Below are 24,971 nucleotides of genomic sequence, written 5' to 3'. Positions count from 1 at the left end.
TTTTATTTACTTAAAATGTTAAGAAGTAAAAAAAAGATATACACATATAAGTAAATAATAATGTTTTAGATAATCTCCTCTTAAATTTCTCAAAAATTTACTTGTATAAGTAAATTTTTCTTACAATTGAATCCCACAAAAATCCTCAAGTTTTGAGATGAGAAATCATGCCTTTAATCATGTTAATGATTTTTCCCAGGTTTGCTCAAGTTTTTTTTTTTTTTTTTATTAAAGTTCAATGTTTCATCTCATTAATACAACAAAGAAACTGATTGAGCAAAGATCTTGTGAATTTGCGAAAGGCCTTCAAAATTGCTCATTGTGGGCTTGTAAATGAGCAGTGATCTGAAGATAACACACAAATGGTATTTTCATTGTCCATAAAATTACACTTAAATGATAAGTAAAGACATCTGCAAAGGGAACACACTTTAAAATTCTATCAGAGAAAAGAAATCTGTAAAAGAATTCAAGAAAAGATGACATTTTTAATTATACAAGTAAAAAAATTTTGAGTGTATAATTGGACATACTGTAACTAAAACCTTTTTTTGTTAACCTATACAAGTAAATAAAAATTCACTTGTACATGTATAAGTAATATCCTACAATTTTACTTATATATATATATATTTTTTTTACTTCTTCTTTAATAAGTATTACCCCTGACTGACTGTAGGGAGGTCATTCTTTGGGAAATCCTGCAACCCCAAGGTCTGTCCTACGTCACAAGAAAAACCTTAAAATATGTGTTACCTGATTAATAGTTGTATACTGTCAAAAAATATTATTTTTTATAAAGATTTGCAAAACTAAGCATAAAATATAACTTGAGAAAAACTGAAAATTCACGATTTTAAAATGCCTATGGAGATTTGCATTGATATGAGAGATAACTCTGCAAAAAAGGCAGAAATTGATAAAAAAAAATTATAACTTTACCGCTTCTACTCTTCAGAATGTATTAATTCTTGATATATAACTATATAATTAGCCGTCTTTAGAGTACAACTGATTATGATTATCTACCTTGATTGAGTACCTATCTTTCATGCTAGACAATGCTAATAGTTGATAATGATTATCTACCTTGATTGAGTACCTATCTTTCATGCTAGACAATGCTTATAGTTGATAATGATTATCTACCTTGAATGAGTATCTAACTTTCACTCTAGACAATGTTAATAGTTAATAATGATTATCTATCATGATTGAGTATCTGTCTTTCATGCTAGACAATGCTAACAGTTGATAATGATTATCTACCTTGATTGAATACCTATCTTTCACAGTAGACAATGCTAATAGTTGATAATGATTATCTACCTTGATTGAGTATCTATCTTTCACACTAGACAATGCTAATAGTTGATAATGATTATCTACCTTGATTGAGTATCTATCTTTCACAGTAGACAATGCTAACAGTTGATAATAATTATCTACCTTGAATGAGTATCTATCTTACAAACTAGACAATGCTAATAGTTGATAATGATTATCTACCTTGATTGAGTATCTATCTTTCACACTAGACAATGCTAATAGTTGATAATGATTATCTACCTTGATTGAGTATCTGTCTTTCACACTAGACAATGCTAATAGTTGATGATAATTATCTACCTTGAATGAGTATCTGTCTTTCACACTAGACAATGCTAATAGTTGATGATAATTATCTACCATGATTGAGTATCTATCTTTCAAACTAGACAATGCTAATAGTTGATAATGAATATCTAACTTGATTGAGTATCATTCCCCATTTCCAGTCTCAATTTTAATAGAAAAAAGTAAAAACACAAACTACTGAACTTCGAGGAAAATTCAAAAAGGAAAATCAAAAATCAAAAGTCCAAACACATCAAACGAATGGATAACAACTGTCATATTCCTGACTTGGTACAGGCACTTACTAATGTAGAAAATGGTGGATTGAACCTGGTTTTATAGCTAGCTAAACCTCTCACTTGTATGACAGTCGCGTCAAATTCCATTACATTGTGAACGATGTACGAACAAATCAAACATACTCAAAGAGTAAAAATGTCAAAAATAGGGTACAGCAGTCAATATTGTGTTATCATATAAATATCAATATAAAAACAACAAATGTAATGAAGAAGCACAAAAAGGCATACATCAAATTTAGCATACTCATTTTGTTTTTCTTATACGACTTAATTTATCTATGTTGGTAGTTGATAGTATTTATCTACCTTGAATGAGTATCTTTCTTTCACACTAGACAATACTTATAGTTGATAATGATTATCTTACTTGAATGAGTATCTATCTTTCACGCTAGACAAGGCTTTCAGTTGATAATGATTATCTAACTTGATTGAGTATCTATCTTTCACGCTAGACAAGGCTTTCAGTTGATAATGATTATCTAACTTGATTGAGTATCTATCTTTCACGCTAGACAAGGCTTACAGTTGATAATGATTATCTAACTTGATTGAGTATCTATCTTTCATGCTAGACAATTCTTACAGTTGATAATGATTATCTACCTTGATTGAGTATCTATCTTTCAAGCTAAGCATGATTAAATTGTCTAAGACAATGCTAATCATGCATATGCTAATAGTTTATATTGGGTAAAATTGAGAATGGAAATGGGAAATGTGTCAAAGAGACAACAACCTGACCATAGAACAGACAACAGCAGAAGGTCTTCTTCCTGTCCATGTTTAATTATATTAACTGCATCAATTTCTTTGAAACATCATAGACAAGTATTTGGATTCGAATAACTGAACGTAAATTGCTGGCTTTATATTAATGTATAAGAACAATATATAAATGTATTTACAATGTACATTGTCCAAAATAAAAGGTTTTCCAGATGTGGTGTGGAATGGAGCTACTATATCTTTTATATAGCTAATGAGTACATAAATGGACTTCATTCACATCTGACTAATCATGATAAGAACATTTTATACCTGCAATCGTATTTCATTCTTTATAAATAAATCAGAAAGAAAAACACTTCCAAAAAATCAATGTTTAAGATAGTGGTGTTAATATGTACCTCTTATCAAGCAGCTGAGTTAAAAAAAAATAATATCAGTTCAACACAACATTCAAGTCTACATGTTCTACATGTTCTAGGGAGTAATCATTTAATTTCAGCATAAAATTTAAATGGTTGTTTCCTTAACCCTATTGATCTGACCTTTTGTATATAACTCAAAAACTATTTTTTACTCTGATAATGCCTATAGTTCCTCACTTTATTTGTTAAGGAAAAAAATGAAAGTCAAGTGATTGACTTAAATAATTGATTAGGATAGGCTCTATTAAGCTGCCTCATACTATAAATTCAATAGTCAGTGTCGTGAAAAGAAAAAAAGTTGCAATATTTAGATGATATTTATTACAATTAATTAATTGAAAATAATAAAAGGTTATCTAACATATCTTTAAGAGACCAATGCAGTTAATTCTAAATATTAATCTGAAAGATAATTGAACTGTAGAGTACAGTAGTGTCATACATTCATGACCTTTTTCATGATGGTGCATCGACTTGATCTCTATGACATTAACCTTTCACATCAAGATCACTTTTTACAACTACAACAAAATTACATTTCACCTTTCGAATGTCAGAACTTATGTTTTGTTTATTTATCTTTTTTATTGTAAATGTAGGATGTAGTGAGGGAAACAAACAAACAAACAAACAAGCAAACAAACAAACAAATATTTTATTTGCCAATTACAGCACATGAAGACAAAACATTTTGTCTCACAGACATATTATCTTTCACATGTTTTTGAAAGACAGCAATCCAACAATAATCTTTCCATCCAATGTATGATATATTTGTATGATATTTTATTCTTATAGGTATAGACTTATGTTCAGCATGGAATCCTGTTTGTATTGGAATGGTCTATGGGGTTATTGGAAAGGTCAAAGTTCACCCAGGTAAGATGAATACAATGGCAGATCCATAAATTTTCAGAAGGGGGTAACACTCCAATCATTCTTCAGTAATTCCCTAGATAATCAAACAAATTCTTCCACAAAATATGGCTGGGCCTGCTGGAAAACCTTCTAAATCTGCCTCTGGAATACATTTACCCTTCATGGCAATACAAACTAGCTGGCAAACTAGGATCTTAGGCTGGCATCACATGCTTTCTATAGAATGTACATTTATATTAATAAAGGTTGTTTTAGTTATGACTTACAATAATGTGTAAACTCTGCTGACATACGTATACCCAGGCTACACTTAAACAAAATTTGGTTTGCCTAAACCCATACCCAAAGGTTGAGACAGTGGGTAGGTAGGTACATGTAGGCATTTTTTATTTTTTTTTCGAAAAAAAAAGAAATTGAAGTATCAGATGTTTATAAGTCTTCATGCCTATTTGATTAAAAAAAAACTTCTTCAAATCAGGACAATAAAAGAATTTGAGTAGGCAGCTTTTTTTCTGGGTAGGTAGCGTTTGGGCAAACAAACCTATTATTTATTTTGGCCCCACAAACTAAATAATTTCTGCAGGAATTCATGTTTAGATAGTGTTCAAAGGTCAAATTTATACATTAAAAAACTTTTTAACTTTTATCACTTTCAATTTCACAAATAGACTCCTATATGTCCTTTTATTTATATGATATTTCAGTGTTACCTTAACTTAATAGCCACATAATACATTGAGATCTGATACATTAGTATATACAAAATGTGGGAAAATGTTGGTGACCTTCTGCTGTTGTTTTCTATGGTCGGGTTGTTGTCTCTTTGACACATTCCCCATTTCCATTCTCAATTTTATTATAAAGTATGACCCCATTTCATTATATTTTTTTTTGGTTTTAAGCTGAAGTTTAAAATTACTTTAGGGAGATAAGCAGATGCAATCTCTTTTTTAATTACTTATTAAAAGTTGTTTTTTAAGTCTGATTTTTTCCATTTATAACCAAAATCTCCAGAAAGTGATGAATTATTTTTTTACTTTTATTTCACTTTTAAATTTTTTGAAATATAACTTACAGATTTTTTTTTTTTTAAAGAAAAACGATCAGTTTCAAAAAAATAAGTTGACTGCCTCATACATTCTTAGGAAGATATTTCTATTTCTTATGGTTAACCAATTTGTGAAAATTTACGACAATTTTTGCAGATTTATTAGTGCAATGTACATATTTTGATCAGATCAATAATGACACACGCTATAATACTTGATGATTATGCAATTCTCTATAGATTGTAAGAAAGAACTTTACTAATGTGTCTGGCTCCTTTTATCCATTTTCATATATGATGACCTATAGGTCCACTTTGAATATCATTTATAAGCCAGATCTATGTCCCTTTGACATGCCACACATCAGACATTTTGTCATTTAGTCAACAACAATGAACAGAAACAATCTCTAATCATAAAATTGTTTCTCCTTGGGTATTTGTCAAATAAGCTGTTGTGAGTTAATTCTGGTTTTGACAAATAGTTTTGGAATTTGTTTTTATATTTATAAAGCATTATCATGATTATATGACATTCGTATAACAACTTGCATGACTGTTTAATAAGATCTGTTAAGTTTTCCTGTAATTATAATTCAAAGTTTGACATTCAATATCATAAGCAGTGGCAGATCCAGAAAGGGGGGGGGGGGGGGGGGGGTCAGGTGGTTGGAAGTTTGAACCTCCTTTTTTCTGATGGTCAATGCACTGGAATGAGGGCATATGGTCGTGAAGATTTATATTTCAACAGAAATATATATAAAATATCACTGAAAGAAAATCCATGTAATTGAGATTGATAATTTTTTCTTTTTTTTTCTTTCTTTTTTCTTCATCAGCATATTCATGAAATTGAATTAATCAATTTAATTTCAACTTTATATGTGTTGTTAGAGACAGAGTTTTCACAGAACAAGTGTTGTTTTATTTCTCTCTCATTCAATCATATACATGTCTAATGAAATTTCTTTTATTCATAACTTCTGCCTTTGGAGATTATCAACAAGTAATGAACAAATAAGAATATTAAACAATATGAGACAAGTATCCACCAAAGATCAAATAAAGTGGATTTATGGCAATTATAGACAACAATTTGGCCTTCAACAATGTGAAATACCCATACAGCATAGTTAGCTTTAAAAGACACAGACATGAAAATATGAAATGATTCGTTTGTGAAAACATTAATACATCAATGTATATTACATGATATATATTTAAAAGAGATCAATTTCAGTCACAAAGATTCCTTACTAGATTAAGTATGCTATACTTGAGTTATATTTTCAGAAGCAGAATGGAGTTTGTTATTAATCAGACAAAGAGCTCATGTTGGTAGAATAGACAGACACGATATTTATAAGATCCACAAGATAGCTGTGATACCACTTTCTGGTAATGACCCAGGGGAATTGGACTTAGAGGTACATAGTATATGCATTTCATTAAGATTACTTTGGGTTTGGGGTTTGGAGGGGTACTGATGCAGAAATCCTGGGCTTAAAAACACGAAATCCTGAGGTCCAGAATTTAAATAAATTGAAATCCATACATCTCAAAATTCAAAAAAAGAATTCCCAGATCCTGAAATCCCGAGCTTAAAAGCAGCTTATCCCGGGCTCTCTGTCATAAAACTTTACTCAGTACTCTAAGTACAAAATAAGTGCTCTAAACACAAAATCAAGTATTTTGATTGGTTGATTCTTGAGTCTGAGTACAAAAATTGTGATCAAAAGTTTTATGACCGCAAGGCCCGGAGTCCCAGTTAAGGTGTATTCCCCCTCATTACTGTTCTTATATAGCATTGGGAATATTATTATTTTTAAAAAATGATTATTCCTATAAATGTCAGTCATTATCAAAATAGGATTAGTTGTGTGGAAATAGTTCAAGAATGCTAGATATGTTACTTTTCATACAGTATTGCAGAGCAGCCTCAAAGCTTAATGTTAGATATTAAAAAAAAAAGATGTGATATGATTGCCAATGAGACAACTACCAACAAGATACCAATTGAAAAAGAAATTGACAGCAGCTATAGGTAACAATACAGCATTCAACAATGAGCAAAGTCCATACTACATAGTCAGCTATAAAAGGCCCTGAAATCACAAATGGAAACAGTTCAGTAGTTACCAAAGGTACCAGGATTATAATTTAGTATGCCAGACTCGCGTTTAGTCTACATAAGACTCATCAGTGACGCTCATATCAAAATAGTAATATACCAAACAAATACAAGTTGAAGAGCATTGAGAACCCAAAATTCCAAAAAGTTGTGCCAAATACGGCTAAAGTAATCTATGCCTGGGATAAGAAAATCCTTAGTTTTTTCGAAAATTCAAACGAGAAAACTAACGGCCTAATTAATATGTACAAACAAATGAACAAATAAAAAACCACCACAACAAACAACAACCTCTGTATTACAGGCTCCTTACTACAGATAAGCACTGTTATTACAGACATCACAGATGTATGAAGTGCAAGACATGTTTATTCCAAACAAAACACATAATACTGTAAATTCAGAAATTATTGGGTGCATTTTGTCATTTTGGACTTTTCAATTGTTGTGATATTGAGAAAAATCGAGTTTAAATTATTGCAATTATAACCTTGACACCTTTTCTCATTAATAAAAACATGGCAATTATTTCTGAATTTTCAGTACTTTTTACGTACACATAACTAATATATAATTAATTCATGTTTTAAGATAGAAAAAACAAGGTATAGTTAAGAAATTATAATACTGATTGCATCAGTACTTTTATCAGGTTAAATTAATGCATAATTAAGATAACTTGAAAAAAGTACTACACCAACAAATGGTCAAAGTTCCAAGTATGATAAAAAAATCCTACATCATTAAATTTTTTTTTCTTAATATTCATTACTAGTCAGTTTATTTAAGCCTGATTGATAATTTTTTTAAATGGATTTTTTCATACTTAATGCAATTGATAACAACGAGTCTGTTGGGATTTACTGTTTGGTGCAGCATTGGTGATTCCAGATTCCACATAGGTTCCCGATGGATCAAAGAAGATTATTTTTTTCATTATTACATTATTACATTATTATAAAACATTTTCAGTTTTGTAAATATACACTTGGTATAAGGAAAACTTCATCAAATTTAGGTGCAAGAGCTGATCTCGGGAGACTTCCTCTGGAACTTAATATTAAATTTCAATCTATATTGTATCCTATTAGATTATATTCTGAGGAAATTAATCCTCTTTTAAAAAAATCCTTTATTTTGTCTCAAAACTTAGACTTGGCAGGAATTTATTCTTGGTTCTCATGTGTAAAACATATAGTAAAAGAAACTGGTATGGATTTGGACACTTTGAAAACATATTCCTCAAAAAAGATAACTAAAAATATAAGAGAACAAATAATATTAAAATTGAAGCATTTTTATGAAAAACGAGTAAATGATAAACTATCAGATATAAAGGATAACAGCAAACTCACTATTTATAAACATGTAAAAATAAATAATATAGAAGAAAAATATTTAACTTGCTCAGAACTTGAATTCAGAAAACTGATAACAAAATTTAGATTAAGTTACAATACTTTTTTTATAATAGAAAAGGGAAGATACCTTAAAATATCAAGAGAAGAAAGATTATGCAAAAACTGTAAACAAATTGAAGATGAAATTCATTTCTTTTTATATTGTAATAGAAACCATAATGATAGAAAAGTTTATTTTGATTTTTTGATAAATGAGAATATCCACCATGTCCACTTTATAAATTTAAATGACATAGATAAAATAACATATATACTCAACCCAATTTCACACATTCAGGTAAATAAGCTAGGATATCCTTTTTAAAACAATTCAAGTCTATTGAACTGAGGACAGGGGACTCTTAAAATGTGTACTTTTATCGTGTGTATTAATGATCTTGTTATTTTTTATTTTCATTTTGTTATGTTGTGGGACATACTATAAATATGTAGTATTATGGCAATAAAGATTTGAATTAAAATAAAATTTTTTGTTATATCCAACTAACATCCTTTAAATTCCAAGTAGTCCATTTAAAACACTTATAAGTATCAAATCTGAAAACCTTAATTTTGTTTTATTTAGGCAAAGTTTTTTTTTGGTTTTAGAATTCAATTCAATTCAATATTTTATTTACGCCATACCTTATGTATAAAATAACACAATACATTGTCATTGATGAGTCTTTTGTAGACGAAACGGGCATCTGGTGTATACACAAAATTTAGTCCTGGTATCTATGTTAAGTTTATTTATAAGAAGAGCTATTCATGATCATAAAAGGACATAAATGAATCATGTGTTAAATGCTAGTAAGTTGTTTTATATTTTTATTTTGTGGATGTAGCTGTGTAGAATGCATCATTTTGGGATAAAGAAAGCGTCATTGGCTGAACCTGATGGTAGCACAGGGAAACAGATACAGAAAAAACTTAAGTCAATCAAGATTGCTGCTTCAGAAAATATTAAACCAAAGAACGTAAGATTTAAAACAAATCAAAATTAGCTAATGATTAAAAAAACGTTTTTGAACAGCTTTTTAAATGCAAGTGTCCACACTGTAGGTTTTGAAGGTTTGGAATTTAAAAGTTATCAAGTCAAAAACTTATCAAACTATGATGTTTTAAAAAATACAATTTGAAAGAAAAGTCTAAAGCAGTGCATCAATGTGAACAAGTGTTTCATTAAGATATATTTGCTATACCCCAATGTCAAATTGCTTTTATGCCTCTGCTTATAACCATAAAACTCAAATCAATTATGAATTATGGTAGCGTTGCTTTTGCCGTTCTTGAGTTATTCCTCTTTATAACATTATATTCCACTGAGGGATCATTAATGTCCCATGGAAACACACTGGTCAATCCGCAAATACAATGTCATTGAACAATCAATGATGTAATAACATATGCATTGTGAGAAAGTTCACAAATTGGTATATGGATATATAAACTTTATTGTTGTATTTACACAGGTCTAGGAAAAGTTGGCAGAAAAAAACATTTATTTTCAAACGAGAAGAAATTTAATTTTGAGAAAGTGTTCTCCTTCATGTGTTTTACAGAAGAATTTCATGTGAACTCTCGTCTGTATAGATAGACAAATTTTCATAAGAAAGAATACTTTTAACACCTATTTTTTTTTTGAATTTTGGAATCTGTAGTTTACGAGGTACAATTTGCGAATACAAATGTATGTTGTTTTTACCGATATGAAATGTGTATTTTTAGCTTAAGCCCAACCTCTTAACAACCCTCTATGTATAGGCCTGTTGATTTAATTATTTTTCTTTTACAGAAAGAATCCAAAGACAAGGACAAGTTTATCAAAAGAATAATGGAGGTATGCTTGTATCTTTAGAGAGAAATAATTCTATTTTCTGTTTTTACATTTAGAGCTGTACTTGATTATTTCACTCAACATAATTTATTTGAAATGAGAAATTTAATGTTAAATTGTTCTCTTTAATTTGCAATCTGATAAGTGATAATCAAAAGTGCCTCATTTTTTACATAACTTTAATATACATGTATAGGCGATTTTATAAAGATAAAAATGAGAATGGAAATGGGCAATGTGTCAAAGAGACAAAAACCTGAACATAGAAAAAACAACAACAGAAGGTCACCAACAGGTCTTCAACTGGCTCCTGAACAAATATATACTAGTTGAGTGATAATGAACGCCATACTAATTTCCAATTTGTACACAAGAAACTAAAATTGAAATAATACAAGACTTAAACAACTGATTGTTTCAGTAATTTAGTAATCCTTCTGATAAGTTTTGTTTTGTTTTTCAGGAATTAGTGAAGATGTTCAATGAATCAGACTCATTCTACTTCAGTGAAACGTTTGATCTGACAAACAGTATACATAAACAATACTCATCAAGCTATAGTCCAAAGACATTCCTATGGGAAAGGGTTGACAAAAGGTTCTTTTGGAATTATCATATGACAAAAGAAATCAGAGAAATGTATCTAGAAAATGAGGTAATAGTTTTAATCAGTTATAAATTTAAATTCAAAGGAGTTTACATACTCTTTAAAATGATAGTATTTTCATAATTTGTGTACTGTTTCAAGTCCCCTACGAAACTGCTTCTAAACACACATATTTTTGCAATTTTAAATGTTTCCTATAGACATTACAGTTTGTTTACTTCATATACTAGAAAAATCTCATTTTTTTTCTGAATTGGAGAACCATTTTTTATGGACAAAGATTAGACAATATTTCACATATGAAGGTATAATTCATGTTACGTAGTGGACATTTTGATGCGTTTTGTAGTTGACAAAACCGTTTTGTAGTGGATCAAAAGATTCGTAGTTGACATCAACCCTATTCTATGTTAATAAAAACATAATAAAAATTACATGAAACTAACCCTTGTTATTTGTATTGCACGTATATAATTGAAAAAAGAGTTAAAAAAGACTGCATGGTAGTGGTAGTGTCCACTAAGAAACGTTTTTCTCCCATACTTGTTTCATAGGTGACCGTTTTGTAGGGGACATATTCACATGTTTTAATTTTTCCTCACAATCCCTATATTGCAATAGTAACAAGACTGATTGTATTCATCAAAGCATGTATTAAGCTGTACACTGATATTTTTTTCATAATTTTAAAACAAGATACTGAAAGAGATTTGACCTGTTTCGTAGTGGACATTAACAAAAAAACGGTATCACTCTGGTCCATTTGATGGGCTCAATTTTTGTTACCAACAATTGAATTGCCGTTTTAAAAGCATCACTTCTTTTGTAAGACTCTAATTTTTATATCTCTTGCAAACAAAAATTACATTGATTTTATAAAACTGTTTATTAGCAAATTTCAATGACTTTGTTTCGTAGTGGACATTTTGTGAGGGACATACCTTCTGAAATTAAAAATCCTATGTTAAAAGCTGTTTATTAAAATGTGTTTGCTCTAAAACATACTTTTGAATTATTAAAAAACTTATATTAAGTAAAAACAACATTTATTTCTACATTTTTTTTACGATATTTTAGAGTATGAATGTTGAACAGGTGGTCTAGGGACATGTCATTTTGGTTGTTTTGGACCATTCAGGAATCAATATCTTATCAACCCCTCTAAAAAAAAAACCTTTTTTTTGCTTAAATCTAATTCAATGTACTGACTGCACAAAAAATTACTTACAAAGATCAAACACATTTTTTTAAAAGTGGCTTGGACAAGAAAGTACGTTTTTATTGAAAAACACCCATTTAGGAAGATGTGGTGTGAGTGCCAATGAAACAACTCTCCATCCAAATAACAATTTATAAAAGTAAACACATTTACATTTATAGAGATTCTAAAACAGCTTATAAATCAAGAAAAATCTTTTTTTTTGTGTAAAAATGTTCTTGTGATTCTGTGAAAGGATTGCTTCTCTTAGTACAAATAGTAGATATTAGTGAGCTGTAAGTGGTTGAGCTTAGGGATTACTTCTTAAGCTGGGTTGGTTAAAGTGCTGTCTAGCAACATTTTGACCTGGTCATAGTGGAGGGTTTACCCGTACATCCGTCTGTCTGTCCTAAAATTGGTTTCCATTCTCTAACTTTTGTTTGCCTCAACAAATGTTGTGAAACTTATACACAATGATTATAACTACTAATCACAGTTCAACTTTGAATTTTGGTGGCATCACTTTTACTGTTCTTGAGATATACCCCTTAACAAATGGAAAAATTGCTGAATTTCTAATACCTGTTCTCTAACTTAAGTTTGTCTCAACCAAATGCTATGAAACTTATATACAGTTCTCATTATCTCAAAACACAGATTTAGTTTGAATTTTGGTGGCATCACTTTTATCTATGATGAGTTTATTTACTGTTCAAGAGTTGTGCCCCTTTACAAATGGAAAAATTGCTGAATTATCCATTTATGCTCTCTAACTTTTGTTTGCTTCAACCAAATGTTATGAAACTTAAATACATAATACTTATTACCACAAAACACAGATCAATTAAAAATATTGGTGGCATTGTTTTCACAGTTCTAGGGTTTTTGTTTTTTTCTTATCAAAATGAAGTTCTTAGAGCTACTAATCTTGATGTAACTTACATGTCTTTCATATAGGACCCAGAGTTATGGTCCCATTGGATATTGCCTGTTATTCAGGGATATGTCCAAATAGAACATTGTATTATGGACTTTAAGGGAGACAAAGGTATGAGTGATTCTACCCATACACCAGAGTTTGGTAACACTAAGTATACTGCACCATTAGAGTATGATATTGGTATTATTTCCAGAAGGAATAGGAACAGAGCAGGTTAGTAAATACCAAATACTGTGGATTCATTACTATTCGTTGGATACCAATTTTCATGGATTTCGTGGGAACAAGAGAACAACGAATTCAAATTTCCAACGAATTACATATTATCCAAAGGAATGATTGTAGATTTTGCCAAAACCACGAAATTAAATATCCACGAATATGTAAGTTTGCCACAATCTACGAAAATTGGTACCCACGAAAATAAATGAATCCACAGTAGATATGAACAAATCAGTCCTAATTTGGTATAGTGGGTTTTTTCCACAGGTGTAAATTTGAGATTTCCATTGAATAAGATATACATTTTTTTTTATGGATTCCTAACTTAGATACAATACCATTACATGTGCACTTTCAAATTAGCGGAAATTATTTTTTGATTTTGTACTATCAACAAAAATTTACACCCTTGGAAAATAACCTGTTGTATGGTATGTTTAAATAACATTTCAATGATAATTAGGTTGTGTGTGCTGACCAACAGGGTCTAGTGGCCTTTCTGGAACTTGACGTGAGGTGTGAGTTTATGCTCCAATTAGGAGAAATTACTGTGACTTTCAGATGAAGAACAGAAATAACAGTTAAAATTGAGAATGAAAATGGTGAATTTGTCAAAGAGACAACAACCCGACCATAGAACAGACAACAGCCAAAGGTCACTAATAGGTCTTCAATATAGTGAGAAACTCCCTCTACCGGAGGCGTCCTTCAGCTGGCCTCATAACAAATATATATACTAGCTCAGTGATAATGGACGTCATACTAAACTCCCAATTATGCACAAAAAAGGACTGTTTTTCAGCCTATGGGATAAACCAAAAAAAGCTGTAATGGACTGTAATTTGAAACATGAAACTTCAACAGCCTTTTCCTGTGACATCAATATGTCCTTTCTATCCCCCAACAAACTGCAAAATACAGACTTGAAGAATAAGAATGGCGAAGATCTGATTCATTCTTCCTAGGTACTTATTATCTGCTAGATAAAATGAATTCTGTTAGCATATATTAGTACTTGGACAGGAAATCAGAAATCACTTCAACAGACTAAAATGCATTGAGAGAAAAGATAAAGGAATCTACATCAGAGTCATTACAGAAACAGCTAGATAATAACATCCTAAATGAGACGCCATATTTGTGAAATGAACTGTTATTTTGTATTAATAAATTAAAGCAAATTATGTCAATGATTATAAGAATGTATTCTGCTGATGTTACAGTCTCTTTGAAAACTTGTTTGGTAATTATTTCAAAAACGTATGATACAAGTGGAAAATATCAATGAATTGAACAAATTTTATAGTTAAACTTAATTCTGTGAAAACATTATGTACTTACAATATAAGTAGTTTTTAGTAATAAATTTTTTTTTTTTTTTTAACTAATCCCGTCAGTGTCATGCAAATGTTGAGAAAATGGATGAGGGATGCAAAGTAATTATTTCGTCAAAAATATGTACATGCCATATCAATATTTTCTTTAAAAAATTCTTATATATTTATTTTTTTGAATCATTAATAACAAAGAAGTTAAACGTATGCTTTTTGTTCTAATAAAAAAAAAAGAGAGAAAGTCCCAAATTTACCTAATTAACAGCATGCATATTGTCAAATTGACACGAAAAAACAGCAAAATTTGATAAAAACTTTCTATTATTAATGCCAACCTATAGTTAATTTTGAAGTTCCATTTACATTGGTCCAGTTCATCTTAAGTAGAAGTAGGAAAAAAAGTGCAATTGTGAAACTAAATTTGTTCTTGATATAAGCCCAAAATGGAAAAAAAATGATGAAAATGTCTCAATATTTATATGCTAATATTATTCTTTTTGCTATACTTTGAGAAAAAAATCATCTCTCTTGTATTGAATCATTAAAGGTACAAGATCAAAGAAACGAGGTTTAGAAGATACTGGAGCATGTGCTAATTATGTAGAAACAGAACAGGTCAGTTTATATCATTTGTATTACTCCCCTTCATACACAGAACAGGCATCATAATCATTTATCAGAAATCCATATATGAGGGTAGTAATGCCCTTACTGTCAGGCGTTAAATGCTAAAACTTTGGCTACCGCTATCGTCAAATGGACAAAATTTAACTGTGATTCCTCAAATTATATCGTTATCATAATTTGTCACAGGTCTCTAAAAATGCATAAAAAATTAACGTTAATGTGTTGGCAAGAATATTTACTATTATTTGTCATGAAGGTACCCCCATTACTACCCTCATATATAAAAGGGAATGGAAAAGACAACAAATGGTCCAATATCAGAAAACAACCCAAGGCCTTCAATGCGTTTTTTATGAAATCTCAACCGTTTCTCTACACCACTTGCCTTTGTGGAATAAACAAACACACAGCAAAAACACACTGTTAAACTCAGTTTTGATGAAGTCAGAGTCTGATGTTTAAATAAATATCCAAAGACACTAAGCAAAATGAAAAAAACAAAAACAAATTAACAAATATAAAATTGAGAATGGAAATGGAGAATGTGTCAAAGAGAAAACAACCTGACAATATAACAGACAACAGCAGAAGGTCTCCAATAGGTCTTCTATGCAACAAGAAATTCAGTTACTGATATGCCAGATCCAGACTTTAATTAAACTGATGGAATGATTATGTATTTAAAATCATATGACAATCAACCTCAATCCCTCCTATTAGGGGTTAAGATCATGCCATTAATAGTTATACCAGAAGAACATCACCTGTATCATGCCAACAACTGGTTTTAGAATAAATGTGTTTATTTCCAATGCAAAGACCCTTTGAACTTGTTGAGTGAATCAATATAAATTAAAAGATAATGTCATCTTTAATAAATAGATGATAGGATAGATCTTCAATGCATAATGCAATGATAAGGTATCAATTGTGATTACAATAAAAAATTATAATGAGTTGGTTTATGGTGTTGGCCATATAAATTCTTGCTGTATCAATGGTGCTGTTAATAATGTTAATGAGCAAGACCATTCTTCAAGTTTTATTCAATATTGTCTTCATAAATAAGTACAGTTTTATCTAAAATTGAATTGTTTATACCTGAAAGTAATGAAGATAGACAAGTCTGCTAATTTTATGTAATCTACATACATAATTTATCAATATTTTCCTTATTACTATTGATCTTATATACCTACAATAATAAGATAAGAGTCATCATTATTAGTTATTTTTCAATTTTTTGTTGTTGACAAGTGTGCTCAAGGCCTAGGGCCAGTATGAACATTTCTAATATCATGATCATCATTGTGCACTGTCCTTTCCTTTTAACTTTTACAAAAATCTCCTCCTCTGAAACTTTTTGGCCTAATTGGATCAAACTTTGCCAAGATCACCATTGTGATATCCAGGTGGCTAAAATAGGTTTTAAAATGCAGGATTTGTCTACTAATTCTTGAAAACTACTATATAGATTGAGAAAATCTGACAGGTGGGAAATGTTAAAAATGGTGAGATCTACTTTCTGTCTATTTACATCAAAACTGTCTGAGGACTTCTCATAGGAGTTATTGCCCTCAAATGACATATTTTAACATTTATTTATTTTTCATTTATGCTTGCCTAAAAGCTTTAAAACTATGATAGATAGATATATAGACAAATAGAAACTTGTTTTATTATAAATGGCAAAAATGATTAGCATAACAAAATCTAGAAAATAAATCATCATGGCAGAAATTGTCAGTCGTCTCCTTATTGAGGTTATAACACAATAGTGACTTTTAACATGAAATCTATGATACTAAATGCATTGCAACTGTATATAAAAGAAGTTATCAGCAAAACACAATCATCAAATTTTTTTTTTAAAACATGAATTTTATCAAGTCTGCTTTTTCTAGTTGTTTCTTGGTGTTTTTGTCAGTCCTTTGCATAATTTGGTGTTTATTGAAGTCCCAGAGATCTTTGCTTTTCTCTTTAATTTGTTCACAACTATTTTACCTCATAATTAGTATGGAAGTTGAAGTCACATCAAATTTGGGTTTATATTCAGATTTCACATTACTGTGAACATGGATAAACTAGGTCTCATGGTGTATGGATCCATATTGTTTGGTTTTATTTTTGCTGTTCAGTTTTGTTTTCAATACTGTACATCCAAATCTCTTTTTGTTGGCATGCAATTTTCACAAAGTGATCCTGCATTCTGTCAATATGTAGGTTCAGTCTGTGGTTAATGTTTCGTTAACTTTGTCAAATCTTTGTCAAATCTGCATGGATTTCTATGTAATAGATTTTACCCATTGGCAATCATACCACATCTTCTTTTTTATATTTACCCAAGATCTATCATGATCAAAATATATTATCCAATTCAAATAATTATTATTGGTTTTATTTTTATGTTAAGGATAAATGTTTTTTTATTATTTTTGCAGTTAAATTAAACTAGGGATATTTAAGACATCCATATTTTTGTCAAACCATTTTTCTTATAAAAAAGTAATAAAACTGGAAGCAAACTTTTAAGTTTATTTGAAGTTAACATTTACATGTTGGGTAACTGTAAATTCAGAAATTATTGTGTGCATTTATTTATTTATTTGGTCAATTTGGACTAAAATGGGATTTTAATGTTTTCGATATTCAGAAAAATATAATTATGTCTGATTCATATAAAAAAAATCAAAATTTGTGTTTGATTGTAACCCTGACGTCTCTTTCGCAAACATAAAACATCTCAATAATTTCTGAATTAACAGTAACATTATTAGACATCAATAACTTTATTCAACAGTGTGGAATGTTACAAAATTCTGATAGAAGCTACTTTATGATTGAGAAATAACATCTGAAGACAATTTTTGAATTTGTTTTTCATATTTTGCTAATAAATGGGCTTAATTATGTTCTTGGCAGTAGACATTACACTTATACATTGACAGCAGCAATCACATGCTACAACTTTTGTTCTTGTATATGATTGAGTTCTTTATATTTTTAGTAAGTATTATCATATTGTTAAAAGCCTTTGAAAGTTTTGACCTCTATTATTACAAAGAGGGACAAAGTTTTTTAAACAGTTTTGATAAAATTAAAAATATTTCTAAAGACTTGGATATTATCATTACAAATGTACTAGAATAAGGATAATAAATATATATATATATAAATATATATATAAGTACGTCTGAACCAGTGACGACTCTATAACAGATCTAATCCATCAAATTATCAGGAGTGATGGTGATACAAGGCTGAAAATACATTCTGTATTTATCCTAAACATGTTTAGACAAATTATATATATATATATAGAATGTATTTTCAGCCTTGTATTACCATCACTGCTGGTGATCCGATGTATAAAGTCTGTTGAAGAGACATACTTATATATATATATATATATGATTATGAGATAGTTTGAAAAGGTAATGGATGGTTATACAGTATCTTTATATAAAGCCTTTTTTAGCTCACCTGGCCCAAAGGGCTAAGTGAGCTTTTCTCATCACTTGGGTCCGGTACCAGCGTCGTCGTCCTCTGGCGTTTGCTTTTACAAAAATCTTCTCTTCTGAAACTGCTGAGCCAAATTAAACCAAACTTGGCAACAATCATCATTTGGGTATCTAGTTTAAAAAATGTGTGGCGTGACCTAGCCAATCAACCAATGTGGCCGCCATGGCTAAAAATAGAACATAGGGGTAAAATGTAGATTTTGGCATATAACTCTGAAACCTAAGTATTTAGAGCAAATCTGACTGAGGTAAAATTGTGAATCAGGTAAAGATTTATCTGCCCTGAAATTTTCAGACAAATTGGACAACCGGTTGTTGGGTTGCTGCCCCTGAATTGGCAATTTTAAGGAAGCTATATCATTTTTCGGCTATTATATTGAATATATAAAAAAGAAGATGTGGTATGATTGCCAATGAGACAACTATCCACAAAAGACCAAAATGACACTAATAATAATAGATAGAGATAAACTGTAAACAGCAATAATGTTCAGCAAAGAAAGATCCACAAATAAGTCAACATGACCAAAAAGGTCAGTTAAGCCCTTAAGGAGTTATTGCCCTTTACAGTCAATTTTTAATAATTTTTCCATATGTTCAAAATGCACATAGACCAAGGTGAGTGACACAGGCTCTTAAGAGCCTCTAGTTTATTTTAAAGTCCATCATTTTTTTTATATAATTTTTCTAGTATGCTTTTCCCATTTTCCATTCATGAGAAATATGAATGTATCTAATTCAAATTTTTTGTACTTAAAAAAAGAAGGAATGTTAATATGGTCAATGTTTTTTTCAAAATGCTATGAAAAGCTAAAAGCAGGAGAAAATTGAAGACAGAACAACTATGTATATAACATGGATATGAAAAAAAACCAACACTAAAATATTTTGGCAAACTACCTAAAACAGATTTGTACAAGATGCATTGGAAAGTTAAGTACATAATGGTCTGCAGGAGATTTTAATCTTGATTGTTTGAATGGTTCATAAAATGTAAGACCATGTGACAAAAGACAAACACAAATGATCAATAAATGTATCCTGTTTTATGAAATATTTATGCCTTTCATCGCAGATGGTGGTTATGATTAAAACTTTAGCAAAAAAATGTCCTAATAAAATAGTTATTGCACAGTTGCACATAATCTTCCCTGTCAAATTGAGATGGATGAGTAATAGGACTGTCAGTTCTATTGTTAGTTATATTTATGAAGCTTGAGATAAACTAACACTTTTGGTTCAAGATTTATTTATGAAAAAGAATTAAATTTCAAAAAGTGCCCTTTGAAAATCGACTAAAGTATAGAAATATGGCTTCCTAGTGTCTTAGACTTGAGACTTCAACTATCTAGAACCTGAACCAATTTTAAGTTGGTATTTTTTCTGATTTTCTGAATTTTATAGAGATTTATTATTGGTTTGGAGAGTACAACTATGCCTGTAAAATATATAAACTAGTCTACAGTTCTTTGTTTATTGTCCTAATTTAAAACTGCTGTTTCCCTTCAAAACATCCTTTTTTCCCAATTAACCAACTTTTTAGGCTGTTCCAATTGATTAGTTGTTTGCCTGCAAGTAATGTCAATAGAGGTAATATAAATGCATATTACTTCAGGTAAAAGCATGACAACAGTGTAAATAGTTTGTTTGAAGAAAAGTAGAAGTGTTTGATGATCCTAAGCTTTTAACAGATGCTTTATGGTCTTTTTGTTTCTGGTTGACATTTTTCTGATGTATTTGACCTCATTTGTATAAGTCAATTAATGAATAAAGTTACTGCACAGTTTTGATGATAAGATGGCTATATCCACTATCTGAAATTTAAGTCGGTATTAATAATAATTGAACTATATTTGGTCCTTAGAACTTCAGATTCACTGAAATTAATGCACATGATTGAGTGTTTACTTTTCCAGATATTGACCTCATTTTCATAGTTCCTTTATCAGTTTTAAGTTTAATGTAAGTTAATCAGTAATTGATGTTCTCTATATATTATTTTTGTAAGATATATGAACATCCCGTTTACATAAAATATCTAATATTGGTCACATGGTCATGGTTTTCTTGATTAAAGCTCAGTTACCTTATTTCTGTTGCTGAAAGTAATAGGTGAAGTGCAGCTGGTCTTATGAATCATTGGTAGATGCACATTTCCCTATTACTAAATTTGACCAAATGTTCATGTTTTTTTTTTTATAAAGGATAAGATCTACAATAAAGCTTGTAATTCAGTGGTTGTCGCTTGGTGCTGTATGTCATATTTGTTTTTCATTCATTATTTTGTACATTAATCAGGCTGATTCTTTTTCTCTTTTGAGTTGTTTTATATTTGTTATTTATGGCCTTTTATAGCTGACTATGTGGTTTGAGTTTTGCTCATTGTTGAAGGCAGTATAGTGATCTATAGTTGATAATTTCTGTGTCATTGGTCTCTTGTAAAGATTTGTCTTATTGGCAATCATACCACATCTTCTAATTTAAAAAAAAAAGACTAACAACAAACAACTCATGATCTTGAAGTGACTATAGTTCTTGTTTGCATAGTTTTGTTTCTATTTTTAAGGTTTATGAAAAAATGTATATGGCACTAGTAAACCAATTTTTTTACATGAGCTTTTTTTTTAGTTGAAAATATAATTTTTTTAAATTAATTTGTTAAATTTTTATATATATATGTCAAAATAAATTAAAAATCACAAAAATAAATTGCTGAATAAAGTATCTGCGGAAATAAGTTAGTTTGCAATAGTTGAAATAAGCAAATATAACTTCTTGATGTTTAGTGTATAGTTATCTGCCTTTCAAGATTCAATAAAAAAATATAATCATTAAATGCATTTTACTTGATGTTTTCTAACATGTTTGAAACTTGTTAATTGGCTATAATATTTTCATGCTTTTGGAAAATCATCCATTAATTGAGAGATTTATTATTATGTGCAACATTAGGTAAACTAATGTTTCCAACTTAACAACAAACTGCAATTAGCTTTCATTTTATTTATTGAAATTAGGTTCTATTATACACATACTTACTCTTTTTGACTTTTTTTACTGGCATTTCAAGTGTCAGATATCCATACAAGACAAAAAATTCTTCCTGTTCTCATTTTATATAACATAACACTTCATAACAAAGAAGAGGGGCACAAAAAGGGGGGGTGTCTGCACGGAAGAACACAACAAAAAATGCCATTTCATGATGAACAAACAATTTAAAATTTCTTGCACATTGATCTTTTTACCAATTTCATTTAACACAAAGAATAACAAACTTTTTACACAGCTACACGTGAAAAAAAAATGGCAAAACATGTTGCAAGAAAAAAAACCTTTACCACCCTCATAGAAGTATTTCAGTGCAGTTGTACAAAATTTTCAAATAACAATGTTGGAGAGGGATCATTAGATCATTAGATCATTTTTAGATTTTTTGGGATAAATAATGATTTTCACACATTGAAAGGCATCTTTATTATGTTTTGGTTGATCTATCAGTGCATTGCCAAACAACATTTCATACAATGCTTATTGAAAGAAGTCTTATATCATGATTGTTTTGTTGATTCGTTTCTTTCCTTCTTTTGTTAAAATTGAGAATGAAAATGGGGAATGTGTCAAAAGACAACAACCCGACCATAGAGAAGACTCTTTGTTTTTGTCTATTAACTCTTTTCTGTGGCAGATCCAGAAATTTTCCTATATCTGCCTCTGCCTCTGCTTTCTACGAGCAGCTTTTGAAATATTTTAGTAAAACTGCTGATTAATTTAAGTACAAATGTGTTTGTGCTGGTTTTTTTTTTAATTTATTGAAATGATTACTGAACCTTCCCATTTGAAATATACAAATTCTTCAGGAACATAGGTTCCAACTCCTTACATCAAAGTTGGTCGAGATATTAGATTTCATAATTCATTTCAAGTCCCCTTTGGACGTATGAAATATAAAATATAATATAAAAGTTCATACAATAAAATCAGTACAGGAAAAAACCGTAACTCTTTGATAATAGTATAATATATAGCAGAATGAACTATCCAGACAAATACACAAATTGCTATAAATGTTTGTAGTTTTTATTACAAATTCATGTCTAAAAAGTATGGAAGTAGCTGTCTATAGCTGTCACGTTTGATGCTGAGTTTTCTAAAAGTGATTTCTGATTTCCAATTTAAATTTATCACACAATTTTGATTATTTTAAGACTGAAGTCACAGTTTTTCTTTCATGTCTAGTAATTTATCAAAGATGTTCATTTTTTTCATTTTGAAAAATGTTGTAAATTTTTTTTTCAATTAAAGATTCTATTGTGTTCAAGGATTTTTTTTCAAGAATATATAAGAATAAGGAGATGTGGTATGATTTCTAACATGTCTAATGAGACAACTATTCATCAAAGTTCAAATAAAGTGAATGTAAGCAATTATAGGCAACCACACAGCCTTCATTCAACAATGAGAAAAACACATACTATGTAGTAGGCTATAAGGTCCGGCCATGAAATGTAAGAAACAAATCTAAGGAATAAGGATGTACTTTGCCAGGAATAGATTTTCTTAGTTGCATAGAAACTTAAGTTCATTTATACACAATGCTTATTACCATATAACACAGATCAAGTTTAAAGTTGTGTGACTTCACGTTAACCATTCTGAAGTTATGCCCCTTAATGTATGCAAAAATTGCTGATTTTTTCGTTTCCTTTCTCTGACTGATCAGGTTTGACTTTGGGTGGTGTCACTTTTACCATTGGTGAATTATGCCTCTTTACAAAACATAGTGCTGGTGGACAATATCTTAAGCCTGGTACCTATGGTGAAAATATTGGATGCTATAATAAGATATTTTGATATTCAGGTGTATAAGAAAACAATCACCATCATTTTTGTTATGCTGTATTTGGATGAAAACAAACCCTCTAATGATTATATGTGAAGCCATTTTTTTAAAAAGATATATAAAAACCCATGCAGTCCAAACTGTCTTTAAAGATTACTAAAATGAACTATAATTCCCTTTATCATGTTTATAGAGATGTTCCTTTTTTATGAAGTTTATGGACATTAACCTTATCTATGTGATTTTGTTCTATTACAGTTTTTAGAATTCAAGCCACATATTGTTTCGTTTGTACAAGTACGAGGGTCCATTCCAGTTTACTGGAGTCAGTCTGGATACAAGTACAGACCCCCTCCACGGCTAGACAAAGGTAGGGTTTGATGTACAATTAGATGATACTGTAGAGTTCAATCAATTTGTCAGATCCTTTGCAGGTGTATAGTTCATTGTCTAATTTTGACATGTAACCAGCTTAGATTAGAAATATGCATAAGATATTTAATGAATTTATAGAATATATACAGTATAAACAAAGTGACATAAATTTAAGAAATATTAGACTTCAAAGCCAACTGTACACATAAACAATTTACCTATTCAGTATGAAATGCAAATGGAGGAGGCACTTAAGTAATTTATATCTTTTTTTAACATGAAACAGTGTGAATAATGCTTTGTATTTCCATTAACACTACAGTATCATTTATTTCAAGCAAGTTTGAAGAATTTCTTTGTTGTAAAGAGTGGAATACAAAACAATATATTGTATTTGTTGCAACAAAAAAGAGATAGGTTTGATATATATTCATTACACATGTTAAATTGTTTTATATAATTATACCTTTTGAAAAAGATTTGATTTTATTTTTGTGTAAGTTTTCTCAAAGAAATTCTTCATTTTTGTAGAACTTTATGTTTATTTGTATGAATTTCTTGCATTCCCTTGAAATAATAATTGATATGAATATTGCAGTATAAGAATTATTTTTTAAACTTTTTTCTTTCATGTGTGTGGTAATTTCAGGTGAGGTTCCAAAAAAACTAGCAAGATTCAAGTTTATATTGTCTATGATTTATATAAACAAATCTGATTTCAACAGTTAATATTTTAATGGTTTTGTAAAATTTATAAAGAATTGACCACACAACAAAAGAGACATTGTCAATAGGAGCAGGTTTCATGTTTTATCTAACTAAAAACGTTTTTCAATATTGTATAATATTATTGGAAAACTTGTAAACTTGATATAAAATAATAAAAATATATACCTGTTTATATATATATATAATCACACTCAATTTATAAAT

The 24,971-nt window shown here is 29.6% G+C and overlaps 1 protein-coding gene across 1 annotated transcript in view; it reads left to right on the top strand.

Annotated features, from left to right (window-relative positions):
* The window catches only part of LOC134715506 (phosphatidylinositide phosphatase SAC2-like), a 216,434-nt gene that overhangs the window by 686 nt on the left and 190,777 nt on the right, over positions 1–24,971 (top strand). The window contains exons 2-9 of the mRNA XM_063577713.1: positions 3,872–3,952; positions 6,294–6,427; positions 9,380–9,511; positions 10,330–10,374; positions 10,835–11,026; positions 13,134–13,329; positions 15,220–15,287; positions 23,922–24,033. Of these exons, the coding sequence (XP_063433783.1) occupies positions 3,872–3,952; positions 6,294–6,427; positions 9,380–9,511; positions 10,330–10,374; positions 10,835–11,026; positions 13,134–13,329; positions 15,220–15,287; positions 23,922–24,033 (960 nt within the window). The remainder of the gene's footprint in view (positions 1–3,871; positions 3,953–6,293; positions 6,428–9,379; positions 9,512–10,329; positions 10,375–10,834; positions 11,027–13,133; positions 13,330–15,219; positions 15,288–23,921; positions 24,034–24,971) is intronic.

Source organism: Mytilus trossulus, chromosome 4, assembly GCF_036588685.1.
Source record: "Mytilus trossulus isolate FHL-02 chromosome 4, PNRI_Mtr1.1.1.hap1, whole genome shotgun sequence".
Lineage (NCBI taxonomy): Eukaryota > Metazoa > Mollusca > Bivalvia > Mytilida > Mytilidae > Mytilus > Mytilus trossulus.
This window is presented reverse-complemented; position numbering and strand designations above follow the sequence as displayed.